Source organism: Polypterus senegalus, chromosome 9 (assembly GCF_016835505.1).
Source record: "Polypterus senegalus isolate Bchr_013 chromosome 9, ASM1683550v1, whole genome shotgun sequence".
NCBI lineage: Eukaryota > Metazoa > Chordata > Cladistia > Polypteriformes > Polypteridae > Polypterus > Polypterus senegalus.
Window position 1 is genome coordinate 8,227,569 of NC_053162.1, and position 23,087 is coordinate 8,250,655.

Below are 23,087 nucleotides of genomic sequence, written 5' to 3' on the forward strand. Positions count from 1 at the left end.
CATGTACCATGCTGGATAATGTGACACACAATCATGGCTTGCCCGTACCTGAAGAGATGTGGTATGAGGAACCTAACCCTGACCGACCAAATAGAACAGCATTAACAACCTCCTTGAGTGTTGCTGACACTCAGACAGTTGGATGCGACTTGCCTTTTCACGTTGATAATATGTGACCACTTTTTTTTGAAATTTCAGGCACTGTGTGACTTTCTAAACTTGAACTTTTGAGTGTCTCCACCACGCTGTGCCACTCCATCAATTTTCTTTTCTTGCTTATACCACTGCTTAATCCACCAAATAGTATGTTTTTCCTTGCCTCCACGTCACTTAGCATGACCTTAATTTCACATTCGTTGAAATTCTTTTTTACATGTGGTTTTGCCACGGTCTTAACAAAACACTGAACTGAAGGGATTATTTATATTGATTTGCATATTCAAATAGACAAAATTCTGGGAGTCGGGGTGGGGCTGTAAGCTCATGCAAGTGTGTTAAAATTCATATTAATTGAGATTTAAGGGAGTGTGTGTAGAACTTTGTTTACACACAATTTTATGCATCTGAATTTTTTGTGCGTACGCTCATACCTAGTCTTGTCTGTACACCATGTTTTAATGTCATTTCTGCTTAAGGTGTTATAGGCTCCTGGTATTTAAAGGTAATTAGCATATTTTGCAAGCATATAGCCTAGGCCAGCATTTTCTTACTTGTGGGCAGTGATGGCATTGCAAGAAGGCCACAGCTGACCCTAAACAGAAGTCGACCTACCCCTAACCACTCTGATGAACACTGCTCAATTCACAGCACCATTATTGCAGGTTGATTGTGCGCGATTCACCAAGAAGGAAAAACATAGATGAATCAAGCTTAATTGTTAAACGCTTTGTTGATCACATGGAACCCAACAAACTCCTAACTATCTGCTTTGATAATTGGACTTGATTCACTGGCTGGGACCACCCCACCCCACTCAGATGATCACGCTAAATTCACGGGGGACACCCAATGGAGTGCCACAAACACGCAGGCTAGGGAACACTGGCCTAGGATTCAGCACATTTTACATGGTTCAAATGCCCCAAGATCTAAACTACAAAGGCTAGATTTATTACAGTATATCAGAACATACACACCTACATAATGTACATATAAAAATACATACATATAATTCACTCACTTCACCAATTTTTCAGTTTTACTGAGTAGCAAACCCTACACTAATATTTTGCTGGCGTGTCAATGTGGGATACTGATTGTGTCCCATGGTCCTTTCACTTTTACGCTCGCACACAAGCTGTGCAATTACACATTACTGAACAGGACTTAGCATAAATCTTAAGTCAGTACTACTTCAGAACAGATGTACCTGTAGCTTTTCCATTGATGTTCTGAGGGCTTCATGTATTTCTATAGGAACCGTAGAACCACTTGCATCTAAAGAACACAAATTTATATTATTATTATTTTATTATTAAATACATGGAAGTGCAAAATTAATGCAATTAAAACCATTAGACGTGTTTCACAGAGGTGTGGACACGCGCACACACCACTTAGCATATAATTTAAATTTAGACTGATTTTTCAGCAAGCATTTTACAATACTGAACAAACTCTTCAAAGTTAATGCAAGTATCAAAAATATCAGTTTATATCATATGTCATACTGCTATCTAGAACTGTGCCTCAGCAAAAATACACAAATTATTTAATAAATAAATAAAAACAAACGCTTTTGAGCTACCTGTAACAGCCATGGTATGCAACTGCTGCTCACTCCTTAAATGTACTGCTTGCTGAATGGCTGCCTGGTGTTGCCGTTTTTGCTCCTTTAGCTGAAGGGCAATTTCGTCTCTCTCACGCTGCAGCTGAGATAAAGTGGATGTCAGAAAGGCCACCTGCCAAAACCAAGTAAGTGGTTACCACCACGGCAAGATTCTGGGGAAGACAACAACTGTGCTGGAGGGTCACATTGGTTAAACGATTTTGTTCCAACAAGTTTTTCAATTGAGACTTTGCTTTTACACTGAACTGCAATGTGACTTTGGTCCTGGCAACTGTCAAAACTTCTCTAAAGAAATGTAAAAACTTGTTCATTTCACTCAAACTGTCATGTGCAAAGAAATCTTTAAGGCTCTGACACATTTTTGTTCTAGTTTTTTTACTTTTTGTTTATGCAATTTTATCAGCATGTTTTTTCACAATTACATTGTCACTGGGCAGAAATAACTTGAACTGGTAGCAAGGAACCCAAATCAAGGAGCTCAATAAATTAAAAATGCAAGGAATAACTGTCCTATTCACAGAAATATTCATATATTTAATTATTTAAGTGTTTGAAATCCTGGATACAGCACCTATAAAAAAGTATAAAGGAAGTTTTCCCACTTTATTGTTACACTGCATCCAGAAAGTATTCACAGTGCATTACTTTTTCCAAATTTTGTTATATTACAGCCTTATTCCAAAATGGATTCAATTCATATTTTTCCTCAGAATTCTACACACAACACCCCATAAATACAACGTGAAAAAAAATTACTTGAGGTTTTTGCAAATGTATTAAAAATGCTGTCTGGTGTGTTTCAATTGATTGTATGTGAAAGTACAACTTGGGGGTCGGGTAGAGAGAAAGAGAGCAATGCTATTTCTGTTGTATCCCTTATATCCCAATAACCATTACTGACAACATAACAATACGCTCCATAGCTGTATCACTTGGCAATAATACGATATCTGTGTCAAAGCTATCGTATACCTTAACCTAAGACTACAAAATGTCAACAAAAGTTGATAAGAAATATTTCAATGACCAAATAGTGCATCTTGTCAGCTGGAATGTCAAGGGTCTCACTCATGAATAAAACAGAAAGTACGTACTCTCACACGTAACTAGTCTAAATGCCAAGATAGTATTATTAAGCAAGGACCGGTTTTCGGATGCAAAGAGAGCGGTCTGGCCAAATTTTTCACCCTAGTTATACAAAGAAAACCAGGAATATGGGAATCTTACAGAACTATCCCATTTGAAAGTGTCAGATGTAGTATCTGATTCTGCAGGGCGATAGGTCATGGTGATGGGCAATTTAATGATTTTGATTAATATCTATGCACCTGACACGGATGATAGAGCTTTCTTTCAAAATGTATTTGCATTTGTCTCTAATGTGAACACTGACAAAATCCAGACCTGGATTGATCCTCAGATACAACAGCAATAACAGCTAATACTACAAAGATAATTACACAGTTTGTAACAGATTATAACTTCTCTGACCCATGGAGGTTCTTGAATCCTAACATAAGCGAATACTGCTTCTCACTCGTACATCATTGATGCTCAAGAATTGATTATTTCCTCATAGACGATAATTTTTTGTCCCCTATCAAATCTTGTACGACGCTATTGTTATCTCTGACCATGCCCATCTGATCATGGAGTTTAAATTACTGTGTCCTACGCACTCATCTTGTGTGTAAATGTCGCACCCTAACGTGGCTTCTTTTTCTGCAGTTATATTTTTGAATAAAAGCGCATTTGTTCTGTTATATTTGTACCTTTTGTGAAAGTGTTTCTTTGATATTTGGAATTCAGGCTTCACACATTACACACTTCATGTCTACATTTTGTCAATTATTACTAAAACATGAAAAACGTTTCTGTTTTAACAATGTGTTTACATAGATCGTTGTAGACACGGAACACACATGAAATGCAAGTGTTCCAAATAACGATATAGTATTTATAAAAGGTGTCATTTTGCTTGACTTCTCATTCTATACAACTCTAAGCAACTGACACGCAGGTAAACAGACTTGAGCTGAGAAAACTGTGCGGGGTGGGAGGATGTGATAGCAGACTGCTTGCTGCTTATCGACACATTTACAGGACAAAAGACACTGACGGAGAGGTGTGAAGCGTTTTAAGGTGGGACAGATCTATGAGTTTTTTCGTAGGCTCTGGTAATTCTAGTGTTAAAAGATGAAGGAACAGTACCAGTAGCGAGAGAAGAGTGGATTATAGCAGAAATAAGAGGGACCACGGAGGGGAGGGAGGCTTTGACCAGAATATTAGGGAGGGGGTCCAGTTGACAGGTGGATGGCTTAAGATTTACAGACAAGATCTGAGATTTCTGAGAAAGTAGGAAGCTGAAAAGAGGAAAATGAGTGAGTTGGTGGGTGAAATTCAAATAAAGTACTGGAGGAATCCGTACCGAGAGACTGGTGAATCTTCTGGATATTTTCATTAAAAAAAGGACATAAGGGAATTGCAAAAATCAATTGAGTGAAGGTGAGAAGGTAAAGAATCCAGGGATGGTGGTTGTTGGCAGAGATCTGTCTCCACTTTGGCATTAAAGAGTCTTTTAACGTTGATCAGAGTAAAAGAGCCAAATTAAATCCACTGTATTCAATACTGTATAATAATAAAATAAGAAAACTTCCAATGCTTTTTATAAGCACTGTACATGTTTGCATTTTTGAATGGAAGACTCTAACACCGTTTAACACTTAATAATACACTTTGCCATACGTTTTTATCTCATCACTGAGCAGTAAACACCATATTGTTGCACCAATTTAAAAAATGACTTTTTCAGATTCAACTTGAACTGTGCTTAGTTATGTAAGAGAAAGATTAATTATACAGAGGAAAAAAAAAATCATATTGCATATAACCTCCATTGTGATCTATGCTTAAAAATGGGCTACTGTATACTTTCTTCTGAAACAAAAAAAAAATTAGCAACACAAAACAGTTTTTTTTACCATTTCTTCTCTGCTCTCAAAATCCTCTGGTATTATAATTTGACTGTTCTGTTTCCCCTCAGAGACAGTACTGCTTTCCACACCATCACCTGAAAATAAATTATTTGAACAGTTAGCAACCAAGATACTGGAGGATCCCATAGTATATTCTGCATTTTCTAACATGGTAAATTCTCTTAAGATCATTTCAACACAGAGCTCACTTAGTTATTTTTAGTTTACTCTCCCTTGACACTTTCCTTTTTAACCTTCTTACAATGTAATTTGTAGTACCGTACGTCTTACTGCATAGCAGCAGCATATGAGTTACTAAGATACTGTATACCCCCTGACATATGCTCTGTGTTGAACAGCATCAAAAGTCTTATGTCTTAAACATTAGTTGCCTAGTTATGACCTTTACAGTTTGATACTTGTGTAGAAAACCTGCTTAAAAAATTCTGGTCAAAAATATGCCTCTACTGGAAAAAATATCCAATTAAAAGCATCAATTTGCCTTGTGTAATGAAATACCACAAAGCTTTGGGTGTGACCCTAAGCTAGTCATATCAACTTCCAATTGTCTATGCCACACAACAATGCAAAAACAAGCAAAGCCACGGATAAGTTGCTTGGGATAAAAAACCATCCGCTGAACCGGTCTGAATGCAAGATTATCTTTGTCCTCCGTTTTATCTAGTTGGTGGTCCTATAGATGTCACTCTCATAAATGATTGCTGCTACTAAATGTGCACAGACATGACAGCAGAAGCATTTTGACGAATTTGAAGTGTTGATAGCCACATAAGGTACAAGACATACTATACTGCCTTGAGGTGCTGGAGAGTGTGGACAGATAACTGAAAGATTACAGCCCTTAAAGCACTATAAGTATCAATGGGAAGCTACATAAACTGACAAACTTAAAAAAAAAAAAAAAAAAAACCCTGGAGCAATTAAGTACAGTTAAATCATCAACTTTTGCAGAGGTAATGTTTATTTTTCATATTAGGCCTCATCAAATTCCAGTTATGCCAATAAATGGTGATAATGACAGATGGACAACCATAGTGACAGCTTGATTTACAAAAAAAATCCATTTTAGAATGCAGGGGCAAAATATTCAACATGGTGCTGATTTTGATCAGCAGGAGATAAATGCCTAATGACAAAAGGATCTTTATCAGATTATAACAGAACCTTTTTCTGAACTCCAACCGACAACACCATGCAAAAAAATTACATTAATACCAATGTTTTCTTTAACAAGAAGAATGTTTCCAATTAAAATATGAAACAACTGTTGTCATTTTATACCATAATATTTCAGTCATTGTAAGATCTCCATCTCAATTTAAAACTTGATTTTAGGTAAAGCAGACATCTGCACTAGAAAATGTGAGTTTTGATCTAGTAGCATGTGCATAGATCAGACCAACTCACCCTGGAGAGGATTTGGGGATGGTGGGGACTAAGACTAGGAGTGTTTAATATGCATCATCTACGATAATATCTTAATTGTTGTTTTAATGATGTGCAAGCTAAATGCTTCCTATACAATCACAATGTGCGTCGTCACGGGGCAAAACGATTTTTGCGATTTTCTTTGTAAAAATTAGGGTGCGCATCTTACGCGAGGGCACGTGGTACACGAGTAAAAACGGTAATTAAGCATATAATTAAAAATTTAGATGAGTCAAATACTTAACACTCATTAGCACTTACTATTTTATAAGCCAAACTATTCCTTTATATGAGTTATGTGGTGTTCCACTAAACCAGGTTCTTGTAAAATGTTCACCGCTATCTAACAGAAGCCTAGGACAGCACTTTCTAATCACCTCAGACATTTGTCAAATACAAAGGTATTAAAGTGAATACTTCCAATTTTTTTTTTTTTTTTTAAAATGTTCTCATGTGGTTTATATAGATGGGCCGAGAAAAAATTTAAATATCAAGTTTTCATGGAGAACTGAGATAATGTTTCAGACACAAAGGACAACTGTTTTTGACAAAAGGCAGACCACTGCCAACAATATCTATATATTATTATAAAAAAAAAATCTTGGAAGGAGATGAGACACGATTTTCTCGGAAAGACACTTATGTCCCGTGAGACGAGTCCTCTCCCGGGGCCGGAAATAAAGGACAAACAGTAGATGACAAAGTAGAACGTTGTGAAGAATTCAAAAATGTAGGTGCGGTACACATGCAGAGCAGGGTACAGATAATGGAAGTATGAAAATTCAAAAGTCTCAGAAACAGGATAGGAAAGATCACATTAGTGCAAACAAACAGAAATTATTACTCTGTGAAATAACGGAACAGCGAAAAGAGATCGAACATATTATTCGGATTTAAACTGTTGTAGATCGTCTAAATCATGTTGCCAGCGAGAATTAAAAGATTACAAAAACACTGGCGCGGTATGAAGTCCCGTGAGATGGAGACCTTTAACATGAGATTCTTTCAAGTCACTCCTTATTTACAACTACTTTCAAACAAGACCACGGTCATCTAACCTCGGACATGTGAATACTTTTGTCAGACACACTTCCTGCGCTGTCAGCTCTAATAAATTTTATCAGGTCAATAATTTTATACATTCTAGACGATGCATTTATGACTAAGCAAAGAAGAAGAACGCGCATGGACAAACATTCGAAAAAGTAATTTTATTTATTAGAGAGAAAGAAACGATATTTACTCACGAGCAGTTATACATTGCGTTGTCATGATGTATGTATTGAATCAAAATTCAATGCGATCTTGAAGAAAAGTAAATTCCAAATATTGTTTTTACTAAAGTTTTAAAGTAAAAGTGAAAATAATGCATATGTAACAATTCCCATGAAAATCATCTCTTTAAATTGTATATCTGGTTAACCAAACCTGGGGGTGGGAGAGCGAAGCCCCCAGTATATATATAAAAATTAAAAAAAAGTCTGAAAAAAATCTTGTGTTCCTCATGTCACATAATCCACACTTCAAGTCATTTAGTTGTATGCTTACAATGTGCAAAACACAAGCGTTTTTTTTTTTTCCTAAAACAATATATCATCTTCTTTCGGCTGCTCCAGTTAGGGGTTGCTACAGCGGATCACCTTCCATATCTTCCTGTCCTCTGCATCTTGTTCTGTCACACCCATCACCTGCATATCCTCTCTCACCACATTCATAAACCTTCGCTTAGGCCTTCCTCTTTTTCTCTTCCCTGGCAGCTTCCCTTAGCATCCTTCTCCCAATATACCCAGCACCTCTCCTCCACACATGTCCAAATAAACACAATCTCGCCTCTCTGACTGTCTCCCAACCGTCCAACTTGAGCTGAACCTCTAATGTACTTATTTCAAATCCTGTCCATCCTAATCACACCCAATGCAAATCTTAACATCTTTAATTCTGCCACCTCCAGCTCTGTCTCCTGCTTTCTGGTCAGTGTCATTGTCTCCAACCCATATAATATAGCTGGTCTCACTACCGTCCTGTAGACCTTCCCTTTGACTCTTGCTGATACCCTATATTCTCCACCCATTCCACCCTTCCTGCACTCTTTTTATCACCTCCCTTTCACAATCCCCATTACTCTGTACTGTTGATGCCAATTATTTATAATTCATCCACCTTCGCCAGCTCTACTCCCTGCATCCTCACCATTCCACTGACCTCCCTCAAATTTACACACATGTATTGTCTTGTTTCAGCAAAAATCATAGTCCACAGGGACTCCTATCTAATCTCGTCTGTCAGCCTGTCCATCATCATTGCAAATAAGAAAAGGTTCAGAGACGATCCCATATGTAATCCCACCTCCAACTTGAATGCATCCGTCACTCCTACCGCAGACCTCACCACTGTCACACTTTTCTCGTACATATCCTGTACAACTCTTACGTACTTCTCTGCCACTCCCGACTTCCTCATACAATACCACAGCTCCTCTCGAGGCACCCTGTCATATGCTTTCTCCAGGTCCACAGAGACGCAATGCAACACCTTCTGGCCTTCTCTGAACTCTCAACATTCTCAGAGCAAACATTGCATCTATGGTGCTCTTCCTTGGCATGAAACCATACTGCTGCTCACTAATCATCACCTCACTTCTTAACCTAGCTTCCACTACACTTTCCCATAACTTCATGCTGTGGCTCATCAGTTTTATCCCCCTGTAGTTACTGCAGTCCTGCACATCCCCCTTATTCTTAAATATCGGCACCAGTAAACTTCTTCTCCACTCCTCAGGCATCCTCTCACTTTCCAAGATTCCATTAAACAATCTGCTTAAAAACTCCACTGCCATCTCTCCTAAACACCTCTATGCTTCTACAGGTATATCATCTGGACCAACAGCCTTTCCACTTTTCATCCTCTTCAAAGCTTTCCTTACTTCCTCCTTGCTAATCCGTTGCACTTCCTGATTCACTATCTCCACATCGTCCAACCTCTTCTCTCTCTCGTTCTCTTCATTCATCAGCCTCTCAAAATACTATTTCCATCTGCTCAACACACTCTCCTCGCTTGTGAGTACGTTTCCATCTTTATCCTTTATCACCATAAACTGCTGCACATCTTTCCCAGCTTGGTCCCTCTGTCTAGCCCACCGGTCCTTTTCTCCCCCCTCCTTGGTGTCCAACCTCTCATACAACTCGCCATACGCCTTTTCTTTAGCCTTCGCCACCTCTCTCTTCACCTTGCGCCTTATCTCCTTGTACTCTTGTCTACTTTCTGCATCTCTCTGACTATCCAACTTCTTCTCTGCCATCCTCTTCCTCTGTATACTCTCCTGTATTTCCTTATTTCACCACCAGGTTTCCTTTTCCTCCTTCCTCTTTCCAGATGTCACCCCAAGCACCCTTCTTGCTGTCACTCTTACTACATCTGCTGTAGTTTCCCAGCTGTCTGGTGACTATTCACTGCCACCCAGTGCCTGTCTCACCTCCTCCGTAAACTCAACCTTGCAGTCTTCCTTTTTCAACTTCCAACACTTGATCCTTGGCTCTGCCCTCACTATCTTTCTCCTCTTGATCTCCAAGTCATCCTACAGACCACCATCCTATGCTGCTTAACTACACTTTCCCCTGCCACCGCTTTGCAGTCTTCAGTCTCCTTCAGATCAACTCTTCTGCAAAGGATGTAATCTACCTGTGTGTTTCCTAAAACAATATATACTTTTGAAAAATCAGAACAGTGCGTGCAGAAAAAAAAATACTTCACATGGGATTAAGCATTTAAATTGAAAAACATTAAATGAGGGGAAGAGATGGGTTAAGAGACCAGTCTTCAATTCAAAAGATTGTTCCTACGTGAATGCATTGCACTGCTCGGATTTTCCAAAAGTATTATTTTACTTAATTTAATTAATTGTGATTATACAACTTGATGACTTAATATGTGGATTATGTGACATAAGCAATACCAGACTTTTTCATGGAAGTTTTTAAATTGTTTGTTGTGTCGAGCATTAGTTACCTTAGATGCACATTCTATCAAACTCCATTACCTCCAATCTCTATGAAAGCAAGAGATTACAATTTTCATGAAGCCATCTCTACAAACCATATGGGATAAAGAATCAAATACAAAAAAAAAGTTTGGGTGTAGTATTCCTTTAAATAAAACATTAAATATTTTAGATTTTTTCACACATCAGATTGTTTTAACCAAAGTGTCTTACAAAATAGGTCAAAATAATCTAATTGACCCCTTGGGGACTGCACCGAAACAAGTGCTACAGGGCATTTTCCATGTGTTTTCACAGGAGGGTCAAACCCACTATCATTTCCAGTGGCTGCAGCAAAGACTGGCTAGTAACAGCTGCACAAACACAAAGGTATTTGACATCCAGTGAAATATATTTTTTAAATAAATGTACATGAAAATCACATAAAATGAGGCAGGCAGTGTGGAGTAGTGAGTGAAGAACTGCACTGAAATGCAAGAGGTTTGGCCTCCTTAGCGTGTACCCGAATGATTTTGTTCCTAAAAATAAAGGTACAACTGCATAAATAATGTCCTACAGAATAAAAAATGTGTACAAATTAAGACATTATTACTTCAAGGTGAAAAATTTGTGTTAAGATTTTCACTCAACCAAATCTGAAATAAAATGAGACAAACATATAGCAGCTTAAAGTATTCCTCCCATTGTAGTTTGCATTAATGTTATAATAAAAGAATACACACCCTGATCCCTAGGTAACGTGCTGAGGTTTACATTTTCTCGCTTTCCTAATTCTTCCTTTAATTCTTCATTTTCCATGGATAAACGGGCAAGATTATCCTGGGGGGGGAAAACAAAGAGGAAAAACAATTTTCAAAACGTATGTAACAAACCGATTTCCAATAAAAAAAAAAAAGTCTTGACATTCGTAGATTTCCAGGGCCTCAATTTTAATACTTTTAATATCAGTCAATTTAAAAAGAACATTCACATGTCTGCAAACAAATCATAATGGCAAAACAAGACTGTACATTCCTCGCATTTGACAAGAGATTTGTTTTATACAGATTGACGGCAGCTTGGGTGTCTGATAACTACACTGCATCCTGATGGGAAATCTTCACTTTTACTGCATACTATGGCATTCTTCTTAAAAATCACCAGCTCAAATGAATGAGCATCATGTTAAACTTTTCTCCTGGTTACATTTTGACAAATGATAATTTTGAAATAAATATTGAATTTATCATACACGGCCCTTAAAAAATTAGTACAGTGGAACCTTGGATTGCAAGCATAATTCGTTCCTGAAACATGCTTGTAATCCAAAGCACTCGTATATCAAAGCAAATTTTCCCATAAGAAATAATGGAAACTCAGACGATTCGTTTCACAACCCAGAACTATTCATATAAAAATGATTAATAAAAAAAATAAAGTAAAAATACATAAAACAAAATTAACCTGCACTTTACCTTTGTAAAGAATCATGGCTGGAGTGAGGGAGACAAGAGAGAGGAGGGTTATTGTGTAGGACGGGTTCTAAACTCTTTTGGGATTCCACCCAAAGGGACACGTGGAAGTGATTCCCGAAGCAACCCAAGGCTCCCAATGCTGTAGCAGTTTGCCGTAAAAGCGAATCCGAAAAGATTGCGGACATGCTATAAGCGCCTGCCTTTGATGGGCAATACGAGGAACATTATAGATGCAGGGCACACCTGGTCATGACCCTGCCTGACTGCTGTGTCTGTGTATAGGAGAGCAGCAGATCCCGCTACAATAAATAACCGTGCTGTTCCTGTTTCAAGGTGAATAAAGCTGGTGTCACTAAAATACTGAGAGACAGCTTCGTGTGCTGGGGTGCAAGACATCAACTCACAACTCACACAACACACACGTGATCACAATGCTATAGTAAACAGCATACGCTTGTACGGATGTTGACTAAGTTGTGATCACGACACTCGGCAGACAAAGCATATACGTACTACTCATATTGCAAGACCTCGCTTGTTTATAAAATTTAAATTTATTAAAAATTTTAGCTCGTCTTGCAAAATGCTCGCAGACCAAGTTACTCGCAATCCAATGTTTTATTGTACATGCCAAATAAAGTCATTTTCATTTTATGAACTTAATATGAAGTTTCTGTTTCCATTTTCCACAAGAGATTTCACCTAACGCATAAAATTTGACACTCCTAAGGGAATTCATATACCTTTTTTTTACTTACGGACAGTCAAAACACCTTGCGTTTTGGTGGAAAGCCTTGGCCTAAATGCTGACCACACAGCGCTGAACGGATTATTGAACCCACATGAGATACAGCCAAATGTTAGACATACACAAACAAAAGACCGATGTATGTGTGTATGGAGCAGTTCGCTCTGCTCATGCTCAAACACAGCCACTAGATGGCACATGTGTGCATTTTTTCACTTTTTTAAAATGAGGCAAACACAGATGCTCAACAATTTGCAAGTGAAACAACTCAGCAATGAAGGGCAAGACTTGGAAGTTTTCATTAAAAATATTGTCGCTCTAGAGGTGTTTTCTCGAGACAAAGAATAATATGACTCATATACCAGCGATACGAGCTCAGATATAGCACCGTCAGTGTCTTCTTATGAAGGCCAGTGCAGCGCCAAGCACAGGTGGGTCCACGTCCTCTGCACTGGGCAATTCTTAAAAGTTAGTTGACTCCTCTCCAAGTTCACAAACATAGTAAAACTGCTAGAGAGTCTTCGGGTTGTTTTTTGTATCGAAGACCACACATAAACTATTTATTATAATCAAATTACAAGCTGTGAAACATAAGCAATGCCAAATTAGAAGGCAAGTAAAAATAAATTTGATTAAAAAAAGTGTGTGGGGTTAAGAAATATTTAGGTGGTTTGCAACAAACCAATCTTAAGAAAAGATATTTGCAACATTTTTTATCTTATCTACCATTTAACAACCAATAAGGCTGGGTGTGTTCCCGGGGTCCCCCATAATAAAATAAACAAATCACCGATTTCTGCATGAAAACTTTGAGATTAAAATGTTTTCTCTACCATCATTACACATTATGTGGGGTAAGTGACATGTTAAAAATATCTTATTCGGTAGAATATTCAATTAAAGTTTTTCATTTTCTTCTTTTTGATAACTTTTACATTTTTGAAAAATGCTGGATATAATTAAAAAAAATAATGCATTTATAGTGAAAGGACACAAAGTAAAATGTAATTGAATTTAGTAAAGATTGTTAAAAGAATGCTCCACCCCAAAAAAAAAAATTCTCCAAAAAGGTGTAATCAGACAGACTGGAAAACTAAACCAATGCAATACAATTGTGCCACATGGAAAGCTCCACACCTTCAGTACTGCAAGCTGCATTTTCCTTTTATCCAATTTATTAAAGTTGTAGCTGATACTACATTCAAAAATAAACTTGCTTTACTTTTAATTCCAATTTGTTTTTTCGCTACCAAAATGAACACAAGATACAACAGTGGTTGAGTACAAATGCCTCACAGCTCCTGTGTCTTAAGTTCAAAGAGGGAGCCAGTATATAATAAATTCATCTGTAATAATCTATAATTATTCAATAAAGAAAGAAAGGCTACTTATTTTAAACTGAAGTACCCACCTTGGCCTGTTGCAGCTCCTGCTGACTGATCTCAAGCTGAGCCTTGCCCTGGACTTCCTCATGGTGCAGTCGGTCCATCAATTGTGTCTGGATTAAATACTGCTTATGCAAATCCTCACGCTCTATTGCCAGCTGCTGATAGGCAGTTGTGTATTGTTGCAAGTGAGTAAAATATTGATCCCTCTGGTCATGGAGTGTTTTAGCCTCTGCTACTTTTACTTCCATCTACATATTCATGCACAAAAATATTACCTTTAGAGTGACAAAAAAAAACAACTTTGTCCTGCATTAAAGGCACAGTATAAGCAGTTATCATAACCACACAGCTAAAACACTGCATTTTTGAGTTCTCGTTAATTCTGTGTATGAAGTGTTTTGTCATTGAAGTAGCACTCCATCACAAAGAATTCCAGGAAGTCACTGCTTAGAATAGACCCTTTTGTAAAAGCCTATTTCACCTGTGTTTACATGAGTTTAAACTGATTATGGCAGGCCTAATGGTATCTTATAATTAAGCAAAAATATCAGCCAAGTTCTAAGCTACAAAAACAAGCCCACAACAAAGCTAATTCATACAGCTTTGGGAGGCGTGTACGAGACATTTAACATGGGTAGGGTCTAGTCTTAATCTTCAAAGTTCAACCTTGTGCAAAAGTGTGCAAACCTTATGAACTTTACAGATGATGGAAGATGACAGAACTTGCCTGTTCCTTGACTTCATGAAGGTCCTCTTGAAGCTTTGACATTTTTTTGACAAGCTCCTTCTTCACATGTTGTTCAGACTGCAGGCCATTTGTAAGCTCCAGATTTTCATTAGTCTGCAATATGAATTTAGAATTACATAAATTAATATAGTTAATTCTTTGCAAAGTGACATTACAAGTTACAGCATGATGAAGTTAAGCAATGGGCTAAATTTTAAGCCCCCATGGCGGTCTACACGTATACAATTGCACTGACAGCCAATAATGAGTTCATTAGGAAACACCCACCTTGATGACTATTGACTTTAGGTTTTACTTTCTGGTCACTAAACTTGATTTTAATTAATGATGAAATTCAAATTTCCACATGACAGCACATGTATATGTGAAACTTAAGGAATCTTTGGGGGATTTCTTTAGGTTTATTTAGGTATCCAGTCATTGGTCATTTACAAGAGGTTGGGAGTTAAAAGGAAATCCAAATGTCCACAACAGCTTTTATCCCAAGCTCATTAGAGATATTTATTGTCATATACTGTGAGAGTATAGTGAAATTCTTCTGCCACAATTGCACCGAAGTATCAATGAATACTGGTGTAAGAGGCATATCAAGAACCATTAGAAATTGATAGCATTGAGGCCTGCAGAGATCACAATACCTTTCTCAGCTGCTCCATTAATACAGATAGTCGTCGTCAGATCAGAGACCAATCAACATACTAAGACAAAGAGTCACCTGACAGCCTATTATTCAGGTTTTATTAATATTATTTTTCCAACACATTTGTATTTTGCTTATATTTTTGGGCATATTATCTATAATACTGTGCATAAATAAATATGCAACTCTTTTTCCTCCCTCTTCTGGTAGTCTAATTGACTAGAGTTACAGTTGTAAGAGAAAGGGACAAGTATTGAACTTCAACAGCAGTCAATCTTGACAGTGTGGTAGGAGTATGGGATTTGGGGCATTCTGTTATGGTCTATGTAAAAAAAGTCTAAAAGGGAAAACAGGGTCACCTAAGGGCCCTACAACGACAAGACAGTAATCTATCTGAACTGCAAACAAACTTACAAGTTTGACAAAGCCGTTCTGAAGTTCGGCCAGCTGCTCTTTCAGTTCACGATTCTGTGCAAGTGCACGGCTGATGGTGGCCTTGTCACTCTGCATATCTTCCAAGATCTGCTGTCGGTCTACATTTTCATCATTGAATCGCTGCACTGTTCGCTCCAGTTCCAAGAGTCGATCCTCCTGTTCTTGGCATAGTCGACTTAGTTGCTCATTATCTCTAATCTTCAAAAAAGAAACACACAAAATAGAGTCACATTACTATTAATCTTGATGTACTTTACTCATATGAATTGAGAAACTAGCCGAAGCCCGCCGTAGCATACGGCGGTGTAAGAATAGGAACGGAAAACGGTGAGAAAGGAATTCAATATAACAAAGGCTTAGGAAACCATCGTCGTAGTATAACGAAAATTGCAAGGAGTGAAACCAATGGCAGTGGTCCAGAGAGTACCTTCCTGTAGCCGGCTACGGAAAACATAGGCATATATAGATAAGACGCCGCGTTCACTGTGTTGCCCAGTCGACACGATAAGTCAGCGCGTCCGCCCTATTGCGAGTGGTAAAAGTATCATTTAAACTAATACTGGTTGACGTGGAAACCGGGTTTTCTGATGAAAAAACAATAACATTTTAAACATATCGTTTACATACAACAGATTTTGGCAAATTGTTTACATGCAATTATTTATATTCATTTATACACTAAATGTGTGCATATCCCATGGTCTTAGAGTTGGCAGGCAGGGCTCTGTGAGTTGGCAATCGTGGCTTTCTGTCTTGCGTACGGTGTAAAGTCAACGTGGCTCAGAGGTGCATGTGGACTTTTGCACAGACGAAAGCGACTGAGGCTGTGGTTGATGAGTTGTTGCATGCCTCGAGTGCGATGCTGGACTCGGGAGGACGGTTACAGTTGGTGGGCGGGGCTCTGTCTTGCGTGCCCTTAGTGAATTATATATATATAAATAAGCCCAGCTTTAAAACCAATAAGACTGATTAAGCTGACCAACTAACAATATTAGTAAACATACAAGAAGTTTTTTTTTTTAATTGAAATATTCAGAGGCTGTTTACAAAGCATGAAAAACTGCTTGTATAGAATTTTGTTAAATCCAATGAAATTGTTACTTTTATTACAAAAAAAAAGCTGCAACTATACAGTAATTCATTGATACTTAAAAGAAATGTCTTTGGGATTTCCATAAATATTTTATCTACAAATATGTTGTATGGCACAATACTGCATTGTTCAGTACAGAAATTCACAAAATCACTTTTACTCATTTTAAGCCCTGAGGAAATGAAATTCAAGTTAACTAAGGTAATAATCACCTGGGCTTTTGAATTTGCCATAGATTAAGGGTAGAAGATAAGACCTTGGATAAATGGTAAAACTATATAGTATTATGTTACGATTGAAGAACTTTGAGATGTCTTTCAACACCAAAAGGTACAGGGCCAGGCATAGGCAAGCGTGGTCCTAGAGCATCTCAATTTGTTCTGCCCAGTGTTTTTTGTAAAACAAAAGCTAATTTTTACCATTGATGGTATGCATAAATATAATTAGATATCTGCGCTGTGCTTGTTTTGCCACTAGTATATAATTTCATTTTATTAGAAAATTGAACAGAATGTTGCATATGCCAGAGTAGGTGGATACCCCTAAACTCCTCCAAAAACCTTGCCCACCATTTCTTTCTAAAATACTTTTATTAAAACACCCCTCCCTATATGAACACTTGCATGATTAACTGTTACAGAGCTAAGCCAAATTACTGCATTGTTCTATACACTTCATTATTAATTGGCCTTTGGATAACGTAAAAATTCATAACCTTAGAGAGAAAGTTAAAATGAAGCAAATGCAATGAAGAATATGAACACATTTCTAAACACACACACAAACAATTTAACAGCACGGCAGAGAAGTACAATTTTTTGTTGAATTAAATATCTTGTTAATTAACATCTGGGTTTTAACCATAGATGAAGAAACTGATGCGAAATAAGACCTGCAGTCAAAGTGCCATTCCTGGATCAAGGATTTCTACCCATCAGAAAGGCTATTTACCATAAGGAATTTGTAAAACTCATCATAAAAAAGTTAAAAATGTATGACTTCTAATACCATCATCATTTTAAAAATAACATTATATACTTAACATGTGGTGTATTTAAAAGTCCATAAAAAAAGAAATAAAATCACCTACAACAATATTTCTTAATTACAGTTGCAAGCCACCAACTGAGACGTAAGGTAAAAAAATTATTTAAATACATAAAAAGAAAAAAGCAGTTTCAGTGGCTGACTAGCTAACGCTTAATCACCTGCTGTATCTGCGTGTTGCTCGTACAATAATAAAGTAAAAAAATCATACCCTATTTCTAATCTTCCTCATTTCACCAATGGGAGGAAAAATTACGTCCCGGGGCCGGAAAGGTTGAGAACCTCTGACCTAGAAGATGGTATAATTGGGCTGTCACATTCATACCTGAATTTCAAATGAACTGAAAGTGTACTACAATTTGAATGGAGTATTAGAAACAGAATAAAAAAAATATCGAATGACTCCACTTTACTTAGTGTTTAAATCTACTGTATATGGCTCCATTTTGTCAAGTGATGGCAATGTCAAACCACATCACAATGGTCTGATGCCAATTGAGACAGAGCAGCCACCAGCATCCCACTGTTTATTGATGGTTTGTGATGTGAAATGGATGCAAACTTGCACGTTTGTCATTCTTTTGCTAATGACTAGGCAAAATTTTTTGGTTAGGTAAGTTTGTTAAAAAGTTTGCACACACACAAAAAATGGCCACACCACAATTTTCATGCCAAAAACTGTATGAAAAATAAGATTAGTTATTTCTCTGAAAACTGTATGACTTTCATTTTTCATTCCTGGGATGTCAGTGACGTTATGAAGGAAAAATTGCTTTTGACCTCAATATCGTCACCATGAATGTTTGGGATGTTCAAATTCATACAGACATTTACAATAAAATTTCTTTACTTTGCATTCACAAAAGACATTCAACCAAATATAGGACGAATCGTACAGGACGAATCGTACAGGAAAGAATTCCTCTTAAATAAAAAAATGATGATGATGATGATGGTGAAAAATTATATGAGCCAGCAAACAGCAACAACTGCTGACACTCATCACAAATAAAGACCTTTAGAAATAGTGCTTCATATTTACAAAGAACCCAAGCAAATGTTATCACCCATATTTGGAGGATAACTCAGGCCAAGTTACTAACTGATAAGTGGAAATGGTGGAAGTTGTTGGGGGTTAGGGGGTTGCGGTTTGAGAATTTGCACAATAAAAGATGACATTATGTTTAACAACAGCTTGAAAAAAAAGAACATTAATAGAACACATATTTAAAAATTTTTTTTTTTTTTACCTGAGTCTGCAACTGGACACCAATATCATCTTTCTCTTGCTGCAATGCTCTCACTTGTTCTCCTAATGCATTAGTCTCTTCCTCAGTGTGCCCTCTTTCTTGAGGTGCTGCTTGCACTGCACTCTCTTGAGACAGCATAGTTACTAAAATTAGATTGAAAATGACTTTATATAATAGCCATTTTTATTCAAAAATCTGCAGAGCCACACACTTGTCAAAAAAGCATCTTGAATAAGCTGAATAATTAAACCTTTCAAAACAATTAAAGGTTTTCATGACAGTAGTAAGACTACCAATGATATATGGAGCCAAGACATGGACAGTAAAGGGAGCGCAGGAGAAGAATTTTGGAGGTGGCAGAAATGAGAATGTTGAGATGGATGTGTGGCGTTAAAAAAAAAAAAAAAAAAGGACAGAATGTTGCTGAGGAAATACAAGGGATATGTGGACAAGAGAGTTATGCAAGTAGAAATACAAAGGAAGAGATAGTGAGTAAGGCTGATGGGGAGGTGGATGGATAAAGTAAAAAGGATTCAACTAGACAGGAGATGTGGGACCAAGCTGTATGGAGACAGCTGATCTGGCACATCAACCCCACACAGAAATGGGAAATGATTAAAAAAACAGTTATAACAAAGAACAGCAGCCAGAATTACCTGGTCTATTTTGCAACTCCAAAACTAATGCTTCAAGCTCCTGGATTTGGGTGAGACTGTTCTCCTTTTCTTCAGACAGTGCCTTTACCTGACAAAAGATGCAGCAGTTGACATTAGCACATTTACTATAAAGGTTATCAATGCATTTATTCCAGTATCTGTGGTCTCCATTCTTAAAAATGAAAACCAACTAAAAAGGAAGGCACTCTGGGGGGGTCAAAAAAGGTTATTCGTATCAAAACTTAATCAACTAAATTGAACGCTTTACGATTTTCATAAAGCGTTCAACTCAATCGATCGAATTGCCCTGTGGGACACCCCGAGACTTCGTGGGATCCTCCCAAAGTTGCTGGATATCATGGCAGACCAATACACTGGTATTGTGAGTGCTGTACAAAGTGGAGGCAGAACCTCTGCGTTTTTCCCAGTTGATTCTGGAGTTCATCGAGGTGCATTTTTGCTCCTACTTTGTTCAATGCTTGCATGGACTGGGTGTTGGGTGAGGTCGTAGGGTCCAGCGGCTGTAGGGCATCTGTTGGTGAAGAAAGTTTCACTGATCTTTGCCAATGATTGGGGCTCTTGAGAGATTGAGCAAGGAGCCTCAGTGTCTGCGCTTGTGAGTTGTCCTGGCTAAAAACCAAGATTCAGGCCTTTAATGACCTCTTCAGCATAGCCATCGGCAGTGTGTCCGTCTGTATAGAGAATGTCGACTGCTTCAAGAGGTTTACTTACCTCAGCAGTGACATTCATGTCTCTGGTGACTCTTCCGATGAAATCAATAGATGGATTGGGAGAGCATGGAGGGTCATGAGGTTGCTGGAAAGGGGTGTGTGGTGCTCCTGATATCTCTGCAAAAGCATGAAGGTCCAAATCTTTAGAGTCCTGCTGCTTCCTGTTTTGCTATATGGTTGTAAGACATGAACGCTATCCAGTGACCTGAGATGAAGACTGGGATCCTTCGGTACTGTGTCTCTTTGGATAATCCTTGGGTACTGCTGGTTTGACTATGTGTTCAATAAGCAGTTGTTCATGGAGTCGTCCCGAATGAGGCACATTACCTGCATTGCATCAGTTACAGCACTACGGCCAGGTGGCGCGACTCCTCGAAGGTGATCCAGCTCACAGGATACTCATTGTTGAGGACCTGAGAGTCTGGACCAGATTGTCATTTCCAGGGGGTGGGACTATTCAGTGTGTATGCCTTGGGTCCCGAGCTGTTAACTTGTGTGGTGGGTGCAGCAATGCGCTGTACCAGTACATGCTCCCCAACCTGACCTAACCTGATATTCTAACACTGGTACAAGCATTAACAATTAATTGAGCAATATACATTTACATAACCAAATATAAAACATGGTTATTACAGCGTACTATACAGATATTAATACCTCTTGCTATGAAGTACCTATTCTGTGCACAAACCTAGGCAAAAGCATCTAGCACTAATGAAGTCAAATTGTTACTCTCATAGGTCCATGTGTTAGTTCTGCTTTTGTCTCCCATGCATGGACCGAACAATACAACAGTTGTTTTGTGAAATTGGTAGATACATAGACGGACAGAACTTTATTTGTACCCAGGCCGAAATTTAGCCTTTAATAGAGCATCTTTAAATAAATACATACATAAATTGATACGTAAATAAACACACACTGGAAAGACTATAAAGCAAGAAAACTCAAAAGACAGAAAAATTCTGACTTGGCTGTCACAGTTGCAGCAAGTAATTATGCAGACATACTGCTGTTGGTAGAAAGGAGCCCTAATCAGTCACTATTTTTGACACACTTCTGTTGAATAATTTGTTGGCTGAAATTCCTCAGTGTTCGTGTGTCAGAGAGAGGATGTGCAGCCTTGTTCATAATGACACTCAGTTTTGTTTCAATTCTCTCCTTTCCTATAATCTTCAGGAGGACTAAAGTAGATCCTATACCAAGCTTGCCTTTTTAATTACCTGGTTGATTTGGTGGGCCTCTCAAGAAGTGATATAACCAGCCCAGCACACCACAGTGTAGAAATTCACACTGGCCATCACTACTAGACGTAAAGGCTGTCACTTCCCACATTAAAGGAACTCTGTCTCCTAAGGAAAAAGAGCCTACTCTGTCCTTTCTTATATAGTTGCCATGTGTTCCAAGAATAGTCCAAACTTGTCATTAATGTGGACCCTCCAAGTACTAGTAGGAGTGGACCACCTCTAAATCCTTGAATAGTAACTAGACAGAGGTTTTTTGGTGCATACGTATATGAAATGGAGGTGTGAAAATTTGCATTTAACTATTTTTGCTGTACTGCATTTCCTCATCCTTTAGCACTTATACAGGTAAGATGACAGATTCAATAAGCAATGCGTTGAATACATACAGTAGAGATAATATGTGCAAGGTCAAGATAATGCTTTAGACAGACAACATTCCACACAGGTCTGGCCAGACTACCTTCTCATCTGGCGGTTTATCAGATAACCTACATTACAATTGCTATTTACCCTTAAGGTTTGGGAGCTGTGTATATATTACAGTTGTGCTTGAAAGTTTCTGAACCCTTTAGAATTTTCTAATTTCTGCATAAATATGACCTAAAACATCATCAGAGTTTCATTCAAGTCCTAAAAGTAGACAAAGAGAAACCAGTTAAACAAATGAGACAAAAATATTATACTTGGTCATTTATTTATTAAGGAAAATAATCGAATATTACATATTTGTGAATGGCAAAAGTATGTGAACCTTTGCTTTCAGTATCTGGTAACTTCTGATCATTCCTGCACACAGGCTTGGAGGAATTTGAGCCCTTTCCTCTGTACAGAACAGCTTCAACTCTGAGATGTTAGAGGGTTTCCTCACATGAACTGCTCGCTTCAGGTCCTTTCACAACATTTCCATTGGATTAAGGTCAGGACTTTGACTTGGCCATTCCAAAACATTCACTTTATTCTTCTTTAACCATTCTTTGGTAGAACGACTTGTGTTTTTAAGGTCGTTGTCTTGCTGCATGACCCACCTTCTCTTGAGATTCAGCTCATGGACAGATGTCCTGACATTTTCCTTTAGAATTCCCTAATATAATTCAGAATTCATTGTTCCATCAATGAAGGCAAGCTGTCATGGCCTAGATGCAGCAAAACAGGCCCAAACCCTGATACTACCACCACCATGTTTCACAGATGGGATAAGGTTCTTATGCTGGAATGCAGGGTTTTCCTTTCTCCAAACATAACGCTTTTCATTTAAACCAAAAAGTTCTATTTTGGTCTCATCCATCCACAAAACATTCTTCCAGTAGCCTTCTGGTTTGTCCATGTGATCTTTAGCAAACTGCAGACGAGCAGTAATGTTTTTTTTGGAGAGCAGTGGCTTTCTCCTTGCAACCCTGCCATGCACACCATTGTTGTTGAGTGTTCTCCTGATGGTGGACT

At 37.9% G+C, this 23,087-nt stretch overlaps 1 protein-coding gene across 5 annotated transcripts in view; it reads right to left on the bottom strand.

Moving 5' to 3' along the window:
• The window catches only part of golga2 (golgin A2), a 123,289-nt gene that overhangs the window by 10,832 nt on the left and 89,370 nt on the right, over positions 1 to 23,087 (bottom strand). For all 5 annotated transcript variants that reach the window (XM_039762678.1, XM_039762677.1, XM_039762674.1 and 2 more), the window contains 9 exons: positions 19,670 to 19,757; positions 19,014 to 19,156; positions 15,603 to 15,821; positions 14,528 to 14,641; positions 13,824 to 14,048; positions 10,933 to 11,029; positions 4,771 to 4,859; positions 1,748 to 1,901; positions 1,370 to 1,437 (listed from right to left, as the gene is read on the bottom strand). In XM_039762678.1, the coding sequence (XP_039618612.1) occupies positions 1,370 to 1,437; positions 1,748 to 1,901; positions 4,771 to 4,859; positions 10,933 to 11,029; positions 13,824 to 14,048; positions 14,528 to 14,641; positions 15,603 to 15,821; positions 19,014 to 19,156; positions 19,670 to 19,757 (1,197 nt within the window). The remainder of the gene's footprint in view (positions 1 to 1,369; positions 1,438 to 1,747; positions 1,902 to 4,770; positions 4,860 to 10,932; positions 11,030 to 13,823; positions 14,049 to 14,527; positions 14,642 to 15,602; positions 15,822 to 19,013; positions 19,157 to 19,669; positions 19,758 to 23,087) is intronic.